The sequence below is a fragment of the Abrus precatorius genome, unplaced genomic scaffold (assembly GCF_003935025.1).
Source record: "Abrus precatorius isolate BTA unplaced genomic scaffold, Abrus_2018 Scaffold3, whole genome shotgun sequence".
In the NCBI taxonomy this organism is placed as follows: Eukaryota; Viridiplantae; Streptophyta; class Magnoliopsida; order Fabales; family Fabaceae; genus Abrus; species Abrus precatorius.
The window spans coordinates 4,906,251-4,920,004 of record NW_020874373.1 but is presented as its reverse complement, the minus strand read 5'-3'; the positions used below and the strand labels follow the sequence as shown (position 1 = coordinate 4,920,004).

The following is a 13,754-nucleotide window of genomic DNA, read 5'->3' as shown; positions in this document are numbered from 1 at the left end:
AAATAACCTCAACAATCAATACCACTCTTAAGATAATAATAATAATCTTAATCCCGAAGGTAGAAAAATAATGCCTTGAAGGGTCAATCAGACAAACTGAGACTTAAAAAACATTATCTGTTCATGACAGAAATATATACCAGCAACATTGCATGTGACATTGACATAACCATCAACACAAAACAATTATAAAGTTGTGTACTAGAACTAGAAGCCAGAAAGAAAGAATAGGAAGGGTTGAGAAATATTCACTCAAACTAAGAGAATGCAAAAATTTAAGAGACAAGTATAGAAAGATAATATTTTTTTTGGTTAAATTGAAAAGGATATCCTCAAACTAAAGGCTAATAAAAACTACGAAAATTGTGGTATCTCACTGGATAAAGAACTCAGTTATTGTTCTGCAGATTCTAATTTATCCTGTGGGTTCTGTTTAGCAGCTCGTGCATAATATATGCACTTTGATATCGCTTGCTGGGCAAGCATCTACTTTCCATGATAGCTCAATGCTGCTAATATTCCGGACAGTTTGTTTGTCCTTTTACATTTTTAAGTTTGATTTAAAAAAAAAAGTATTGATAAAGCTATTAAATTTTTATTATTTTTGTTGATTTACTTTTTATTTCTTTAGTTGTCCACAGAATCGAATGTCATTAAATTTGATTTTTAAATTTCAGGAAATCAATTCTATTTCAAATTGACTATGTTATATTTTTCAAAACATTGTTTTCTTATAGGCAAAGTCTAAGACTAAGGGAGTAGGTCAAAAATAAAGTTTAATAAAAAAAATAGTTAACTTAGATTGAGTTGGTGATTTTGACTAAAGTGAGTAAAATCAACTTGTCCTTTGAAACTGATTCAAATTCGTTCGATAAAATATATATTTTAAACTTAAATTAAATTATTATTTTTAACTTCATTTTATTAATCACTATTCTTGTTAAACTTTCTAAAACCAACAAAGAAATTGAACTTTATTTGTTTAAGTCAAATTAAATCTAAATTTTTTAATTTAATGGGCTAAAATGAGTAAAATAATTTATTTTACAAACCTGTTATATTATTCTAAGTATAAATTCATTTGTGCTGCCAAATGAAAAAAAAAAAATTTAAAAAATCAACCTTTGAATTCTCTGAGCTTTAGCTTCAACCATGATTTTTCCTTAGCCAATAAATAGAAGATGGCGTGGCATTTAAAATTGTTTTCTTTTACCAAATTAAAAAAACACTTCATCTTCCTTTACGTAGAATATGATATTTTTCTCTTTTTTTTAAGTAAATTAAATTAAAATGACAATTAAATACCTTAATGTAGTAATAATCAGGTCACTAATCAAAATTAGTTTCACATTTTTTTTAAAATTCTCCAATTGGATGTTACAGAAAAGCGATATCACTCCATGATTTCGTTAACACTTTTTATTTATAAATATTTATATAATGTCAACGCATTTAACCTTCCATAGCATACGCATAAAATATAACTCTAAAATTTTAAGTTGTTATAAGTTATAACTTCAAATAAAAAAAAAAGAATCAGTTTTGCATGTAGAAAAAGAATGTAACATTTTCTACGAAAAATATTGAGTAAATTTTCAATAAAATTAATTAATTTTATTTATAATATTTTTATAATTAAGAATTGATTTTATTTTAATCTAGTTATATAATACATTTTTAATCAGTGTTTTCATTAGCTTTTGATTATTAATGTTAGTACTATAATAACACTTATATTTTACTACTTTGTCAAATAAATAGTTTATTAAAGATTGTTAAAACTAAGTAAAATGTGAATAATAATGCATAAGTACCCAGTGATCAGTAAAAGTATAATATTAATGTTTAGAAAAAAATTAACAAATACTATATTATCATTACTTTAGTCAATAACTAATTAATGCCAATAATATAAAGTGCATTTGCATACAATTATTTTGAAAGCGGCAGGGGATGGGCCCTCACGAGTGAGTATTTCTCGTGGGCCATGTTCAGGGTGGAAAGCATAAAACAAATGACTTTCATACGGATAAAAACAAAATAACAATAAAAAAAATGACTTTCATATGAGACATAACGTGTAGACTCAGACCAAAAACAAAAACTGCGGGTCCACTCTATGGTGATCGAGCTAAGATTACCTATCACACGACAACATCATGTGAAAGATATTTTTCATATATTTAACATTTAGATTTAATATATGTATATATATATATAATTAAATAATTTTAAGTTTTTAAAATGAGCCAAAAATAATATTAATATAAATTTAATATATTAAATTTTTATTTACTTTTATAAATATTATATATTTTTTAAAATATATCTCTCCTTTTCGTTGAGGTTGACTTAGGAGGATGGTTTCCCCATAATCTTACCTTCTGTGTTGGCTTCTGGCCTTTGGTTGATTTGGGAACGAGAAAAATAATGTTTTACAACAATTTATATAAAGTACGAAAGAAAAAATTAATTCACAATTTTTAACATGTACTTTTTAGTTAATGAAACAAGTAATGTCACAATTTCATTTTTTTTTATATTTTTGAATAAATTATAGTAAAGTAATTTTTGTAAGAATATTAAATTTCTCGAAATAAAGTGACTTTGAAAAAACTTCCTATAAAACATCAAAGACAGTGTATAAGGAAATTTTTAAATTAGTGTATTAAATTATAGAAATTGATTATTTGAATGCTTAATTTTAAAAGTTTTCAAGGATTTTATCATATAAATTTAAATATCTTTATGCATGATTAAAATAAGAAAATATATCTTATAAAATTTCATTAAACTTGAAGTACGATGTCCCTAAAATGATTAAGAATTCATTTTCTCGTACCAAAACAACTTTTCCTTTGATCATGTCTCTGTTGGATTGGTGTCATGTGTGGATTCATTTGTATGCATTCGCCGGACAAGGTAGAAGCCAAAGAAATGAACCAAACATAACGCTCTCTCAAAATTTGGATACTGAATATAGTTTCCTCCATTTATGACATTTTCAGGATTGCAAGGATCTTTCTGATTATGGTTTGTCTTACCAAACATCTTGTTTGCTACATTAACTTATTGTCTAAGGCCACCACCACTAGTTGTACACGCTTTGTAGACTCCCTAAACCTAATCACTCATTTGTAGCAAAAATTTAGAAGTCACCAGCTAGGTTCCCAGTTTGTGCTTGTAAATCCAACGTTCAGGCACTCAATATCACGTTAAGCATTTAAATTTATATTTAGCTTATAATGATATTTCATTTATTTCACGTGTGAAAGTAGATGCATAAATAGAATTTCCAAATTCCAACAAACTTTAGGGATTAGAAAAGCTTCACGGAGTTTACAATTTGTTTCCAATGGGCATCACGGAATTAATAACAGACGATAGAAACTGCAATTTCAAGTTCTTAATTTTACTTTGAACCAAACCACTTTGATCTTATTCCTCAGTGAGGCATAGACATAAAAAAGTTGTTCCACGTGGAAGTTAATATTATCATAAGCTTTATATCATTTCCCCATTCACGACTCCACTCATGTGATTAAGGAAAGGAACTCGATGTGGCTCCTCCACGCACCACGTCATCAAGCGAACCCCTTTGTTTGGTAGAGGCATGGACCCTACAATGGCCACGGGTATAATGGTGGAGCCTTGTATGGGAACCACGTGGACAGGTGGACCCCACTTGTAGTCCACGTGGTTGAATCCTAGCCTTCCCCATTCTGATATGAACATAGTAGTGTAGGTGAGTGGAGGTGCAAATGGGTCCTCTTTCTCTCCACCTTGCAAATGTTCACCTTTCAAGTACTTTCCAAATTTAACGGGTAACTTGGCTTTTGCTTCTTGGATCAGCTTCACCACATCAATCATCACAGCCTCTCTAAGATACTCAAATGAAGCTGTGATCGTCACTGGGAAAAAACAGTTTCCGTAGAAACCATCGGGTAGAACAGGGTCCAAGAGATGACGGCAATTTGCAAAGAACACAAGCTTCAGTTGAGTTTTGGGTTCCAATTTAATGGCTCTTGTTCGGCTTCTCCAACATGCTGCAGCTACAATCTCGAAGACAGAGCAACCGAGTCCAGTTACTTGTTGAAATTCTTTCTTCAGAAGGATGATTTGATCCATGGGCATGTCTATGTTTGCATGCTCTAGTTTGTATTCTGGTATTTGAAGTGGGGGTAGCTTTGGTGGCAATGTAGCTTCTTGGGGTGTTTGAGGAGATGGGAAAAAGTCCCTTTGCCACACTGGTTCGATGCTGGCTTTTTCATGACCCCTTGCTAGCTCCCCAACGGCATTTAGAAACTGTGCAGCTCCTAGACCATCGCATATGCTATGGCAGAATATGAGGCCTATCACAAAACCCCCACAACCAAATTGTGTCACCTGAGGAAGGAAAAATCAATATTCTTTAGTTAATTGACATATTCAATGATAACAAGTAAAGTACACTATGCTTGCTGATAAAAGAAAAGTTAACGACAATTAAATCAAGAACATTTCTTGTGTAAGCATAATATTTATGTACACAAATAATTAAAATAATATAGTGAGGAATTGTTTAAGTTTTTTATTGATTATGCATATAAAGTATAATAATGGCTTTTATATCACTAAAAAGGAATTTTTTATATTTAAGATGTAGTTTTTAAATGTATCTATATAAAAATAATAATATATGATGTTACATGGGATATTAATTTTTAATGATTTAAATAGTAGACATATAAAAGAAGTATGGTATATGCACGTACAAATGTTAAACTATAGCTATGATGAAATTTTGAACGTGATACCTGCATTTGCACGAGGGGTTCGACGTGTTTGATCTCAGGAATATCATCAGGAAGAAGATCATCATATGGAAGAGACTGAACATCATCAAAGAAATTGACAGATTCAAGGGTACAATCAGCACATGCCTCAACGTACCACACGCCATCACCAGAGCACTGAATTTGGAGGCACCCTGGTTTGGATTCAGCGAGTGTTCCTGCAAGAGGGTAATAAGGAACCAGTGCTTTGGACAAGGCCTCTCTTATGACCCTTGCGGCTTCAGGGCCATGTCTGAACACGTGTAAGGTTCTAGCATTGCATCTTAGAACAGGTAATCTATCGATGGCTGATAGGTCCAGCGTGATCAATGGAGTTTCCTCAGCTGGTTTAACTAAGCCTCGTTTTGTTCTTATCACAGACATTGCCATGACCCTGCAGGAAAACGTTAGTAAAAAAGAAGGCTTGGTAAGAATCTATATGCATATCATGATGCATTTTGAGTAAGCTTTATTTATAAATGATGAAATTGGTATTTTATGTTTCGAGCTCCTTGGCCTTTAAGTCTAAACTTTGTTTGGTGTAGAAAGTAGAAACTGAACTATTCCGCCAAGCATTGTGGTTTGTGCCATAATTTATTATTTTATTTTTGAAAAGTAATAGTGTTTATATGTTAAAATCTTCACGTTTTTTCCATTGTTTTCTTGAAGAAAGATGAACAGAATGTATTGGAGCATATATATAAAAATTGTAAACTGATCAACAAAATGAAGTTTGGAAGTCATTTATGCGTAGCAAATGGTAGAGTAAATCATGTGATCGATATCATTCACATGAATGCATCCGTCCCAATACGATTATTTTAAAATAAGTTGTGGCAAATTATAATTACATAACACAGTAAATTGTCCTGTAAACAAAAATAATCGAAATATTAAATAAAATAATGATAAATTACATGGTTACAGGCAAATTAAAACCTAAAAATCGAAGCCTGTCTTCTTTGTGAAAAGCTTATCTAGTCTCTACACTGCTTGTTATCTAGGATTGTTAAAATCTTCTATTTCTCCAAACACTTTATCAAAGAACCAAAAGCCCAACTGAAATGAACCATTTTCTTATTCTGGAAAATCTGGAGCAGCTATAAATTAATGACCCAAAACACTTCAGCCCATAAAAAATACAGAGAACTGAAATAAACTAGAGTTTTTAAACATTTACATCTCTTGACCAGAATTAAAAGCATAAACATCTACTCCTAAAACAAAAATCCCCTGGACCCAAAGAAAACATTGACCTTAAATTAAAGATAAATTATACTTTATTTCCTAAAATTTCAAAATAATTGTATGCAAATGCACATTATATTATAGGCATTAATTAGTTATTGACTAAAGTAATGATAATATAGTATTTGATATAAAGACGAATATAAGTATGATTTTAATAAAATACTACAATATTCGTTCTCATGTTCAGATAGATAATAACATTAATATTTTAATTTTTTCTAAACATTAATATTATACTTTTACTGATCACTGGGTAATTATGCATTATTATTTACATTTTACTTAGTTTTAACAATCTTTAATAAATTATTTATTTGACAAAGTAGTAAAATATAAGTGTTATTATAGTACTAACATTAATAATCAAAGCAAATAAAAACACTGATTAAAAATGTATTATATAACTTGATTAAAATAAAATCAATTCTTAATTATAAAAATATTATAAATAAAATTAATTAATTTTATTGAAAATTTACTCAATATTTTTCATAGAAAATGTTACATTCTTTTTCTACTTGCAAAACTGATTTTTTATTTTTTTTATTTGAAGTTATAACTTATAACAACTTAAAATTTTAGTTATATTTTATGCGTATGCTATGGAAGGTTAAACGCGTTGACATTATATAAATATTTATAATAAAAAGTGTTAAAGAAATCATGGAATGATATCGCTTTTCTGTAACATCCAATTGGAGAATTTTAAAAAATATGTGAAACTAATTTTGATTATGTGAAACTAATCACATGAGTGGAGTCGTGAATGGGGAAATGATATAAGGCATATAATAATATTAACTTCCCTAGAAAATAGCTCGAGAGGCTTGCTGAAGAAATGGTCTCCCTTAGACCCACAATTAACCTCATCAACGTAAAAGACTCTTTCTAGCATAAACATAGCATACAAAAATAGTTAGTGATCTAAAGTCTCATTCCACTCCTAAATTTTTGAAGCCAACGACAAATTGTGCCATTCATTCATAAAAGAAGCACCTCAAAACCCGCTAAATATACACATTTTTTCCAATTTATTAGCCTAAAATTAAAGAATCTACACCTATAAAAGCCCAACTTCATTCCATGTCTCATCACTCCTCAAGCCTCCCCCTCAATAAACACACCCCACACAGGGGAGGAAACCCATCTTCTCTATTCGACCATCGAAGAGAAGATCCAATAAAGGAGAGAAATAAAAAATATATATATATTCAAGTAAAAAAAATGTCAGGAAAGGTTATTATCTCTGCGGTCTCTCTGATCCTTGTCGTGGGTGTAGCCCTCGGAGTGGTGGTTGCCGTGAACAAGAACAGCGAAGACCCAGAAATCCAATCTCAACAAAAATCCGTCAGAGTTATATGCCAAGACACCGAAGATCAAAAACTCTGCCATGACACTCTTAGCTCAGTCAAGGGCGTGAATGCCACTGATCCAAAGGCTTACATAGCCGCTGCCGTAAAAGCAACCACTGACAGTGTCATCAAAGCCTTTAACATGAGCGACAGGCTCACAACGGAGTATGGAAAAGATGACAGCACGAAGATGGCCCTCGATGATTGCAAGGATTTGTTGCAATCTGCAATAGAAAGTCTTCAACTCAGCACTGATTTGGTTCACAACAACGACGTGCAAAACATTCATCTTCAATCTGCTGATATCAGAAACTGGCTCAGTGCTGTTATCTCTTACCAACAAGCGTGCATGGATGGTTTTGACCGTGGAACTGATGGTGAGAAGAAGATCAAGGAGCAGTTGAACGAGCAGGGTTTGGACCACGTGGAGAAAATCACTGCCATCACGCTTGATATTGTGACTGATTTGTCCAAGATCCTTGAACAATTCGGGTTGAAGTTGGATCTTAAACCTGCTTCCCGTCGTCTTCTTGGGTCTGAGGCTGATGAAGAAGGATACCCCACTTGGTTCTCTGCTGCTGATCGTAAGCTTTTGGCTCAGCTTCAAGGCAAGGGATGGAGATCACGAGTGAAGCCCAACGTTGTTGTTGCCAAGGACGGAAGTGGTCAATTCAAAACCATTGCAGAAGCTATTGCTTCATACCCTAAGGGTTTCTCTGGTCCTAGATACGTTATATATGTTAAGGCTGGTGTGTATGATGAGTACATCACCGTTCCCAAGCAAGCAGTGAACGTTCTCATGTATGGTGATGGCCCTCTAAAGACCATTGTCACTGGTCACAAGAGCTTTGCTGGCGGCATCACGACCATGCAAACTGCCACCTTCGGTAATTAATTTACTTTATTACTATTAAATAAAACCATTTTCCTTACACACACATGTATACATATATATACTATAACATGAATGAATTAACGTGGACTAATTGATTTTGCATGGGATGCATGCAGCCAACACTGCAACAGGATTCATCGCAAAGGCAATGACATTTGAGAACACAGCTGGACCTGATGGTCACCAAGCAGTGGCACTTAGGAACCAAGGAGACGCGTCTGCTTTCGTGGGTTGCCACATATTGGGTTACCAAGACACCTTGTACGCTCAAGCCAACAGGCAATTCTACCGCAACTGCGTCATCTCTGGCACCATTGACTTCATCTTTGGCACATCCCCAGTAATAATCCAACACTCTGTGATCATTGTGAGGAAGCCAAACGACAACCAATTCAACACAGTGACCGCAGACGGCACAAAGACAAAGAAAATGAACACTGGCATCGTGATCCAGGACTGCCAGATCGTCCCAGAAGCAGCACTTGTCCCTGTGAGGTTTCAGATTAAATCCTACTTGGGAAGGCCATGGAAGGAGCTCTCAACGACCGTTGTCATGGAATCCACTATCGGAGACTTCATTCATCCAGATGGGTGGTTCCCTTGGGCCGGTAATGCTTTCCTTGACACCTTGTACTATGCTGAGTACAACAACGATGGTCCTGGTGCCAATGTTAGCGGAAGGGTCAAGTGGAAGGGTTACCGTGGTCTCATCAGCCGTGCCGAAGCTGAACAATTCACTGCTGGCAAGCTCCTCCAGGCTGGACCTGGTTCTGGAGTTGATTGGATCAAGAGTCTTCATGTTCCTCACGCCCTTGGCTTCGTCAAAGCTTAAAAACCAAACCTCTTCTTAGAACATCAAGTTTTATCACATCAGAGCCACTGTGCGCACCCACGCAATTTATTATTCTTTGTAGTTCTTTAATTTCGTTTGTCAATATCTAGGGTGTAATGGAATTTTTTCTAATGAAAATTTGCTTCCATTAGCCAAAAGTTTCCGTTTCATTTCATCATTATACTTGCCTCTAATGGTAATCTTAATTGCTCGTCATCACGGTTAATTTTCAAATTAAATTAATCTCAAAAAATATTAATGTTCAAGTAAAAGTCAATTAGGTCATTTTCGTTCAACTAATTAGTTAATATTGATTTAAAATTTTAAAATCGAAAGTAATTAATTAGCTAGTGAGGTGACTTAAGAAAAATGATAATATCACGGTTAAATCGGGAGAGGATAAAGATTCAAGTATAATTAAGCGTGATTAGTTACATTTATTTGTTTGGCTTTTAATGAAATCTTTTAAGGAATGTTTGGAAGAAGGTTTTTTTATTTAAATTAAAATAAATATATTATTTATGATAATAAATACATTAAGAAAAAACATTGAAAAGCATTAACAAATAACAATGAGATTCCATCGTAGCTTTATTATTTACCGTTATCTTTCTCGATTTCGAAAGCAATTTGAGCCAAACTCCGATTTCTCGTTCCCGAATTTCCGGCACCGACCTCCATTTTTCCTTTGTTCTTACTTTGCCGGTAACCTTTCGTTTCCTTTATATTTTAAGGTTTATTAAATTGATTATATTTTTTAATTGATAATGTATAGTTCGGAGCAGACCATAATCCTTCGTTGTTATTATGGTAACGACAATACATAGATACCACCTTGTTTGCCTCTGACAGTTACTTTAAGTAAGGTTGATGGTTTTTGTTAACAGAAGTGGAACCTCAACTGTCACCGGAGCTCTTAAAGATAATGGAACAAAGACTCTCGGCTATTGAGCACAGGACTGCTTGTCTTAACAATATCCTAAATCAGGTAATGCACTTGCACTGCTTCTTCTTTTTGGATTTCTTTCTCTCTATTTTCTTTTTAATGTTTTGCACATCTGTTTTAATGACAGATGATTAATGTGCTATTTTAGTTGCCCAATGTTTTTTTTTCTCTAATTAATATTTTTTTTTTCTTTTAATTTATTTTATGCGATTAAACCTAAGTGTAATTGTATAATTGAATGGTGTTGGAGTTCTTTAGCTTATGTTTAATTTCTGTTGTTGATTGAAGACAGCCAGAAGCATCACCATCTGATTATGCAAGAGCTAACAAGGAGCTTCGGAAACTGAGTGGTTCTGTGGACCTTATTAATGAATTGAGGGCCAAACAGAAGGTAATAAGTTGATGTATTTTGTGGCTTAATTTTAGGTTGGTGTTAACTTTCATATGTGATGGAGGGTTCTCCTTACTGTCTAAATCTGTGTCATGACTTTATTCCGGCATTCACCTATTCAGTTAAGCATACCTTACTTAGCAAACATTACTTGATGATGTATATACTTTTTGTTAGGCTCTTCCTTTACTAGATTCATGACGTAGAAACCAGTATAAATATGTCATTTGATCCATTCAGTTAACTCCACCCAGTGGGAAAATGCTTTCTGTTTTGCTGTTTCTTCTGTGATAATGTTTTACCACATAGCCTTTGGCATGATACTATCTATTTATCTACATTTCTGATGTGAATTAATTACTATGCCTTTTTGAGTTTAAATAAATAAGAAGGAAAAAGGGAAGATGAGTATTTTTTCTTTTTTTGGATATGTTATATAACAACCTTTCTACTATGCAGGAAATTGGTGGCTTGAAGTCACTAATGGCTGAATGTTCTGAGGATAAAGACATGCTTAATATGGCTTCAGAGGAGATGGGCCAGGCCATAGAGGAGGAAAGAAAACTGCAAAATTTGCTGCTGAAGTCATTACTTCCGAAGGATGATGCTGATGAAAGGGATTGCATTTTGGAGGTGCGAGCAGGTAAATTGTCACTGTTGAAAATGGATATCTATTATAAATGTTCATCAAACTCATGCTTAATGAATGTTTGCTAAGTTGTCTTAGGTCTTGTTGATCACTTTACCACTGTACCTGTTTACTTCTGTCTATTTGCTTTCTTTTTTCCCATTTTCATTTTCTTATTCTATTTTTATCCAGGCACTGGTGGGGAGGAGGCTTCCTTGTTTGCAATGGATATCTTTAAAATGCAAGGTTACATTTATGTCACTGGAAATTAGTCTGATTCAGAAACTGTTGTTAGTTTTCTTAAAGGAATCTTGTCTTACATACTTTAGGTATGAGAAGTATGCTCACAAGAAAGGCTGGAAGTTTGAAGTAGTAGATATAGCTCAATCTGATCTTAAAGGATACAAGGTACATATTTCAGACATTAATAGACACTAAATATGACCTGATTTTCAATACTTTCCTAGTAACGTGTTTTGAATTGTTTACTGCAATATTCTGTTAGGGTGAGTGGGTGACTGATATGGGCCCATTAGTGAGTCAAGTAGAAAGGCCCAAAATCTGGTGTGTGGACACTAGGAAGGGAAAGGGAACACACGTGTAATGGGGAGTCACTTAAATAGAAAAGGATGAGAGAGAAGTTTGTTATGGAAGAAAATGATCAGGGAGGCTAGTTGTGCCTAGAGAGGGAGGCTCTTGGTCTGTGAACTGAGAGTGTTACTTTTATACCTTCTTTCTATCATACATTTCGTATACACGATTACTCTATTTCTGATTTTTTTCTGTTCTTAACCATTATTTTTATATTCGTGTTTGGTGAAGAAAACATATTCACCTTGCATTCATTGTGACCCTCTGTCTCCGATTGTACTGTGTGCCACAAGTTCTCGATAGTGGAATTGAATTCATCTTGTAACTTGTAAGTGATGTGGTTTGGACTTTACTTTCTCAGGAGGCTAGTGCTGCAATTGCTGGAGTTGGTGTTTTTGGGAAACTAAAATTTGAAAGTGGAATTCATAGAGTACAGGTTTTTGCTAACCCTCTCATATACAACCAATAACTACATCTACTCTTAGTAATTGCTGATGTTCTTCTTTTAACAGCGAGTTCCTGTGACAGAAAAGTCAGGACGTGTTCATACTAGTGCTGTTTCTATTGCAATCCTCCCTCAGGCTGATGAAGTAATTTAGTAATCAATGCCCATTCCTATACAATTTATATCTTTCTTTTTCTCCTTTGATTCTGCTAGTTGATGAGTGGAATTATGAAGGCTTGATTAATATCTTTTGATCTTATGATGTGTTCCTACTTTTTTCTCCTGCGGGACTGCTGGTGTCTTATAGCTATTAATAACATGCCTTAAACAGGTTGATGTTCAATTGAAGAAGACTTAAAATCGATACCTATAGATCTGGTGGTTCAGGCGGTCAGCATGCAAATACAACCAATAGTGCTGTTAGAGTAACCCACTTCCAACAGGGATTATGATTGCTATACAATATGAGCGCTCTCAACATGTGGTAAATGGTTCAAAATATTTCGCATATTTCACATATAATGTTATTGACTGGAAGTGTGTTTTTTTTTTTTTTTCAGTACAACTACACACTCTCATTTTGTTTATTTATATAAAGTGCTACAATTAACTCCCAAATTGCTCTCTGTGAGCTGGAGTTAATAATAGTGCTACAATTTTTCTAGATTGACTTGCAATTTAATTAACTAGCCTTGCATAAATTTTATCTATACTTGCGAGAGTAATTATTGAGGCAATATGTTCTGGTGTACAGCCACTTCGTAATTTCTTGCAGTTTTCATATGGCATGGATGAAGCCATCTACACATTTCCAGTTAGATTGAGTGAATTGTATGTGGCATGTCTTCTTTCAGTTGAGGCTGGTAGGCAGCTTAAACTTGGCACACTTGTGCTGTTGGTATTTTTTTTCACTGAGAAATGTATGTTTAGGGTATAATTACATTTCAGTTTCAAAACTTTTTTGTTGTTTTTCTCAATGTTACTTATTTTCCTTAAAGCTTATTTTGTTTCAATAATAAGATTTTGTAAGGGCCATTCTGGCATATTTGATGAGGCAGGCTTAGTTAATTATGATAAGTGATGAATTCACTATTTTGGTTTCTCTGTTCTGCATTTATCTTCTGTGATAGGTTATTTTTCTTCTCCTTACGTTCTATCTCTGCCTTCTCATTTCTGCTTTTAGAACAAGGCGAAAGCTCTCAAGGTACTGCGTGCAAAGCTATATGAAATGGAAAGGCTCAGACTTCAGAGTAGTCGATCAAAGCTTCGATCAGAGCAGGTGGAAGAGATCTCTTAGTAAATTCTGTTCAATTGCCATGCCCCTTTGCATTCTGGAATCTGGATTAACTTGGACTTCGTCAAACTGTGCAGATTGGTAGTGGGGATAGATCGGAACGCATCCGAACATACAATTTCCCTCAAGGCCGTGTAACTGATCATAGAGTTGGTATCACTTATCACTCGATAGATGATGTGATGCAAGGGGAAAATCTTGATGTCTTCATTGATGCTCTTCTATTGCAAGAAGAAATGGATGCAATTGCAACTTTTAGTTCTTCTCAGTAAAGCCAGTGCGCTTAACTTTTGCCGATTATTAATTTAATGTCTT

The 13,754-nt window shown here is 33.9% G+C and overlaps 2 protein-coding genes and 1 pseudogene across 2 annotated transcripts; 2 read left to right on the top strand and 1 right to left on the bottom strand.

Annotated features, from left to right (window-relative positions):
• Positions 1–3,504: 3,504 nt before the first annotated feature.
• Positions 3,505–5,204, bottom strand: LOC113861057 (acyl transferase 4). Its single transcript, XM_027493658.1, has 2 exons — positions 4,797–5,204; positions 3,505–4,386 (listed from the first exon to the last, which is right to left on the bottom strand). Exons 1-2 carry the CDS (start codon positions 5,202–5,204, stop codon positions 3,505–3,507), a joined length of 1,290 nt encoding a protein of 429 aa, XP_027349459.1.
• Positions 5,205–7,289: 2,085 nt separating this feature from the next.
• LOC113863828 (pectinesterase-like) lies at positions 7,290–9,144 on the top strand. Its single transcript, XM_027497558.1, has 2 exons — positions 7,290–8,304; positions 8,429–9,144. The coding sequence occupies exons 1-2, from the start codon at positions 7,290–7,292 to the stop codon at positions 9,142–9,144; spliced, it is 1,731 nt and encodes a 576-aa protein (XP_027353359.1).
• A 545-nt stretch (positions 9,145–9,689) lies between these two features.
• Positions 9,690–13,754, top strand: LOC113861643 (annotated as a pseudogene).

Excerpts from the sequence above, each read along its gene's own strand:
- LOC113861057 (XM_027493658.1), bottom strand. The coding sequence starts at position 5,204 with ATGGCAATGTCTGTGATAAGAACAAAACGAGGCTTAGTTAAACCAGCT. Across the intron at positions 4,387-4,796 it reads AACCCCTCGTGCAAATGCAG|GTGACACAATTTGGTTGTGG; the intron begins GTATCACGTTCA and ends TTCCTTCCTCAG.
- LOC113863828 (XM_027497558.1), top strand. The coding sequence starts at position 7,290 with ATGTCAGGAAAGGTTATTATCTCTGCGGTCTCTCTGATCCTTGTCGTG. Across the intron at positions 8,305-8,428 it reads CATGCAAACTGCCACCTTCG|CCAACACTGCAACAGGATTC; the intron begins GTAATTAATTTA and ends GGATGCATGCAG.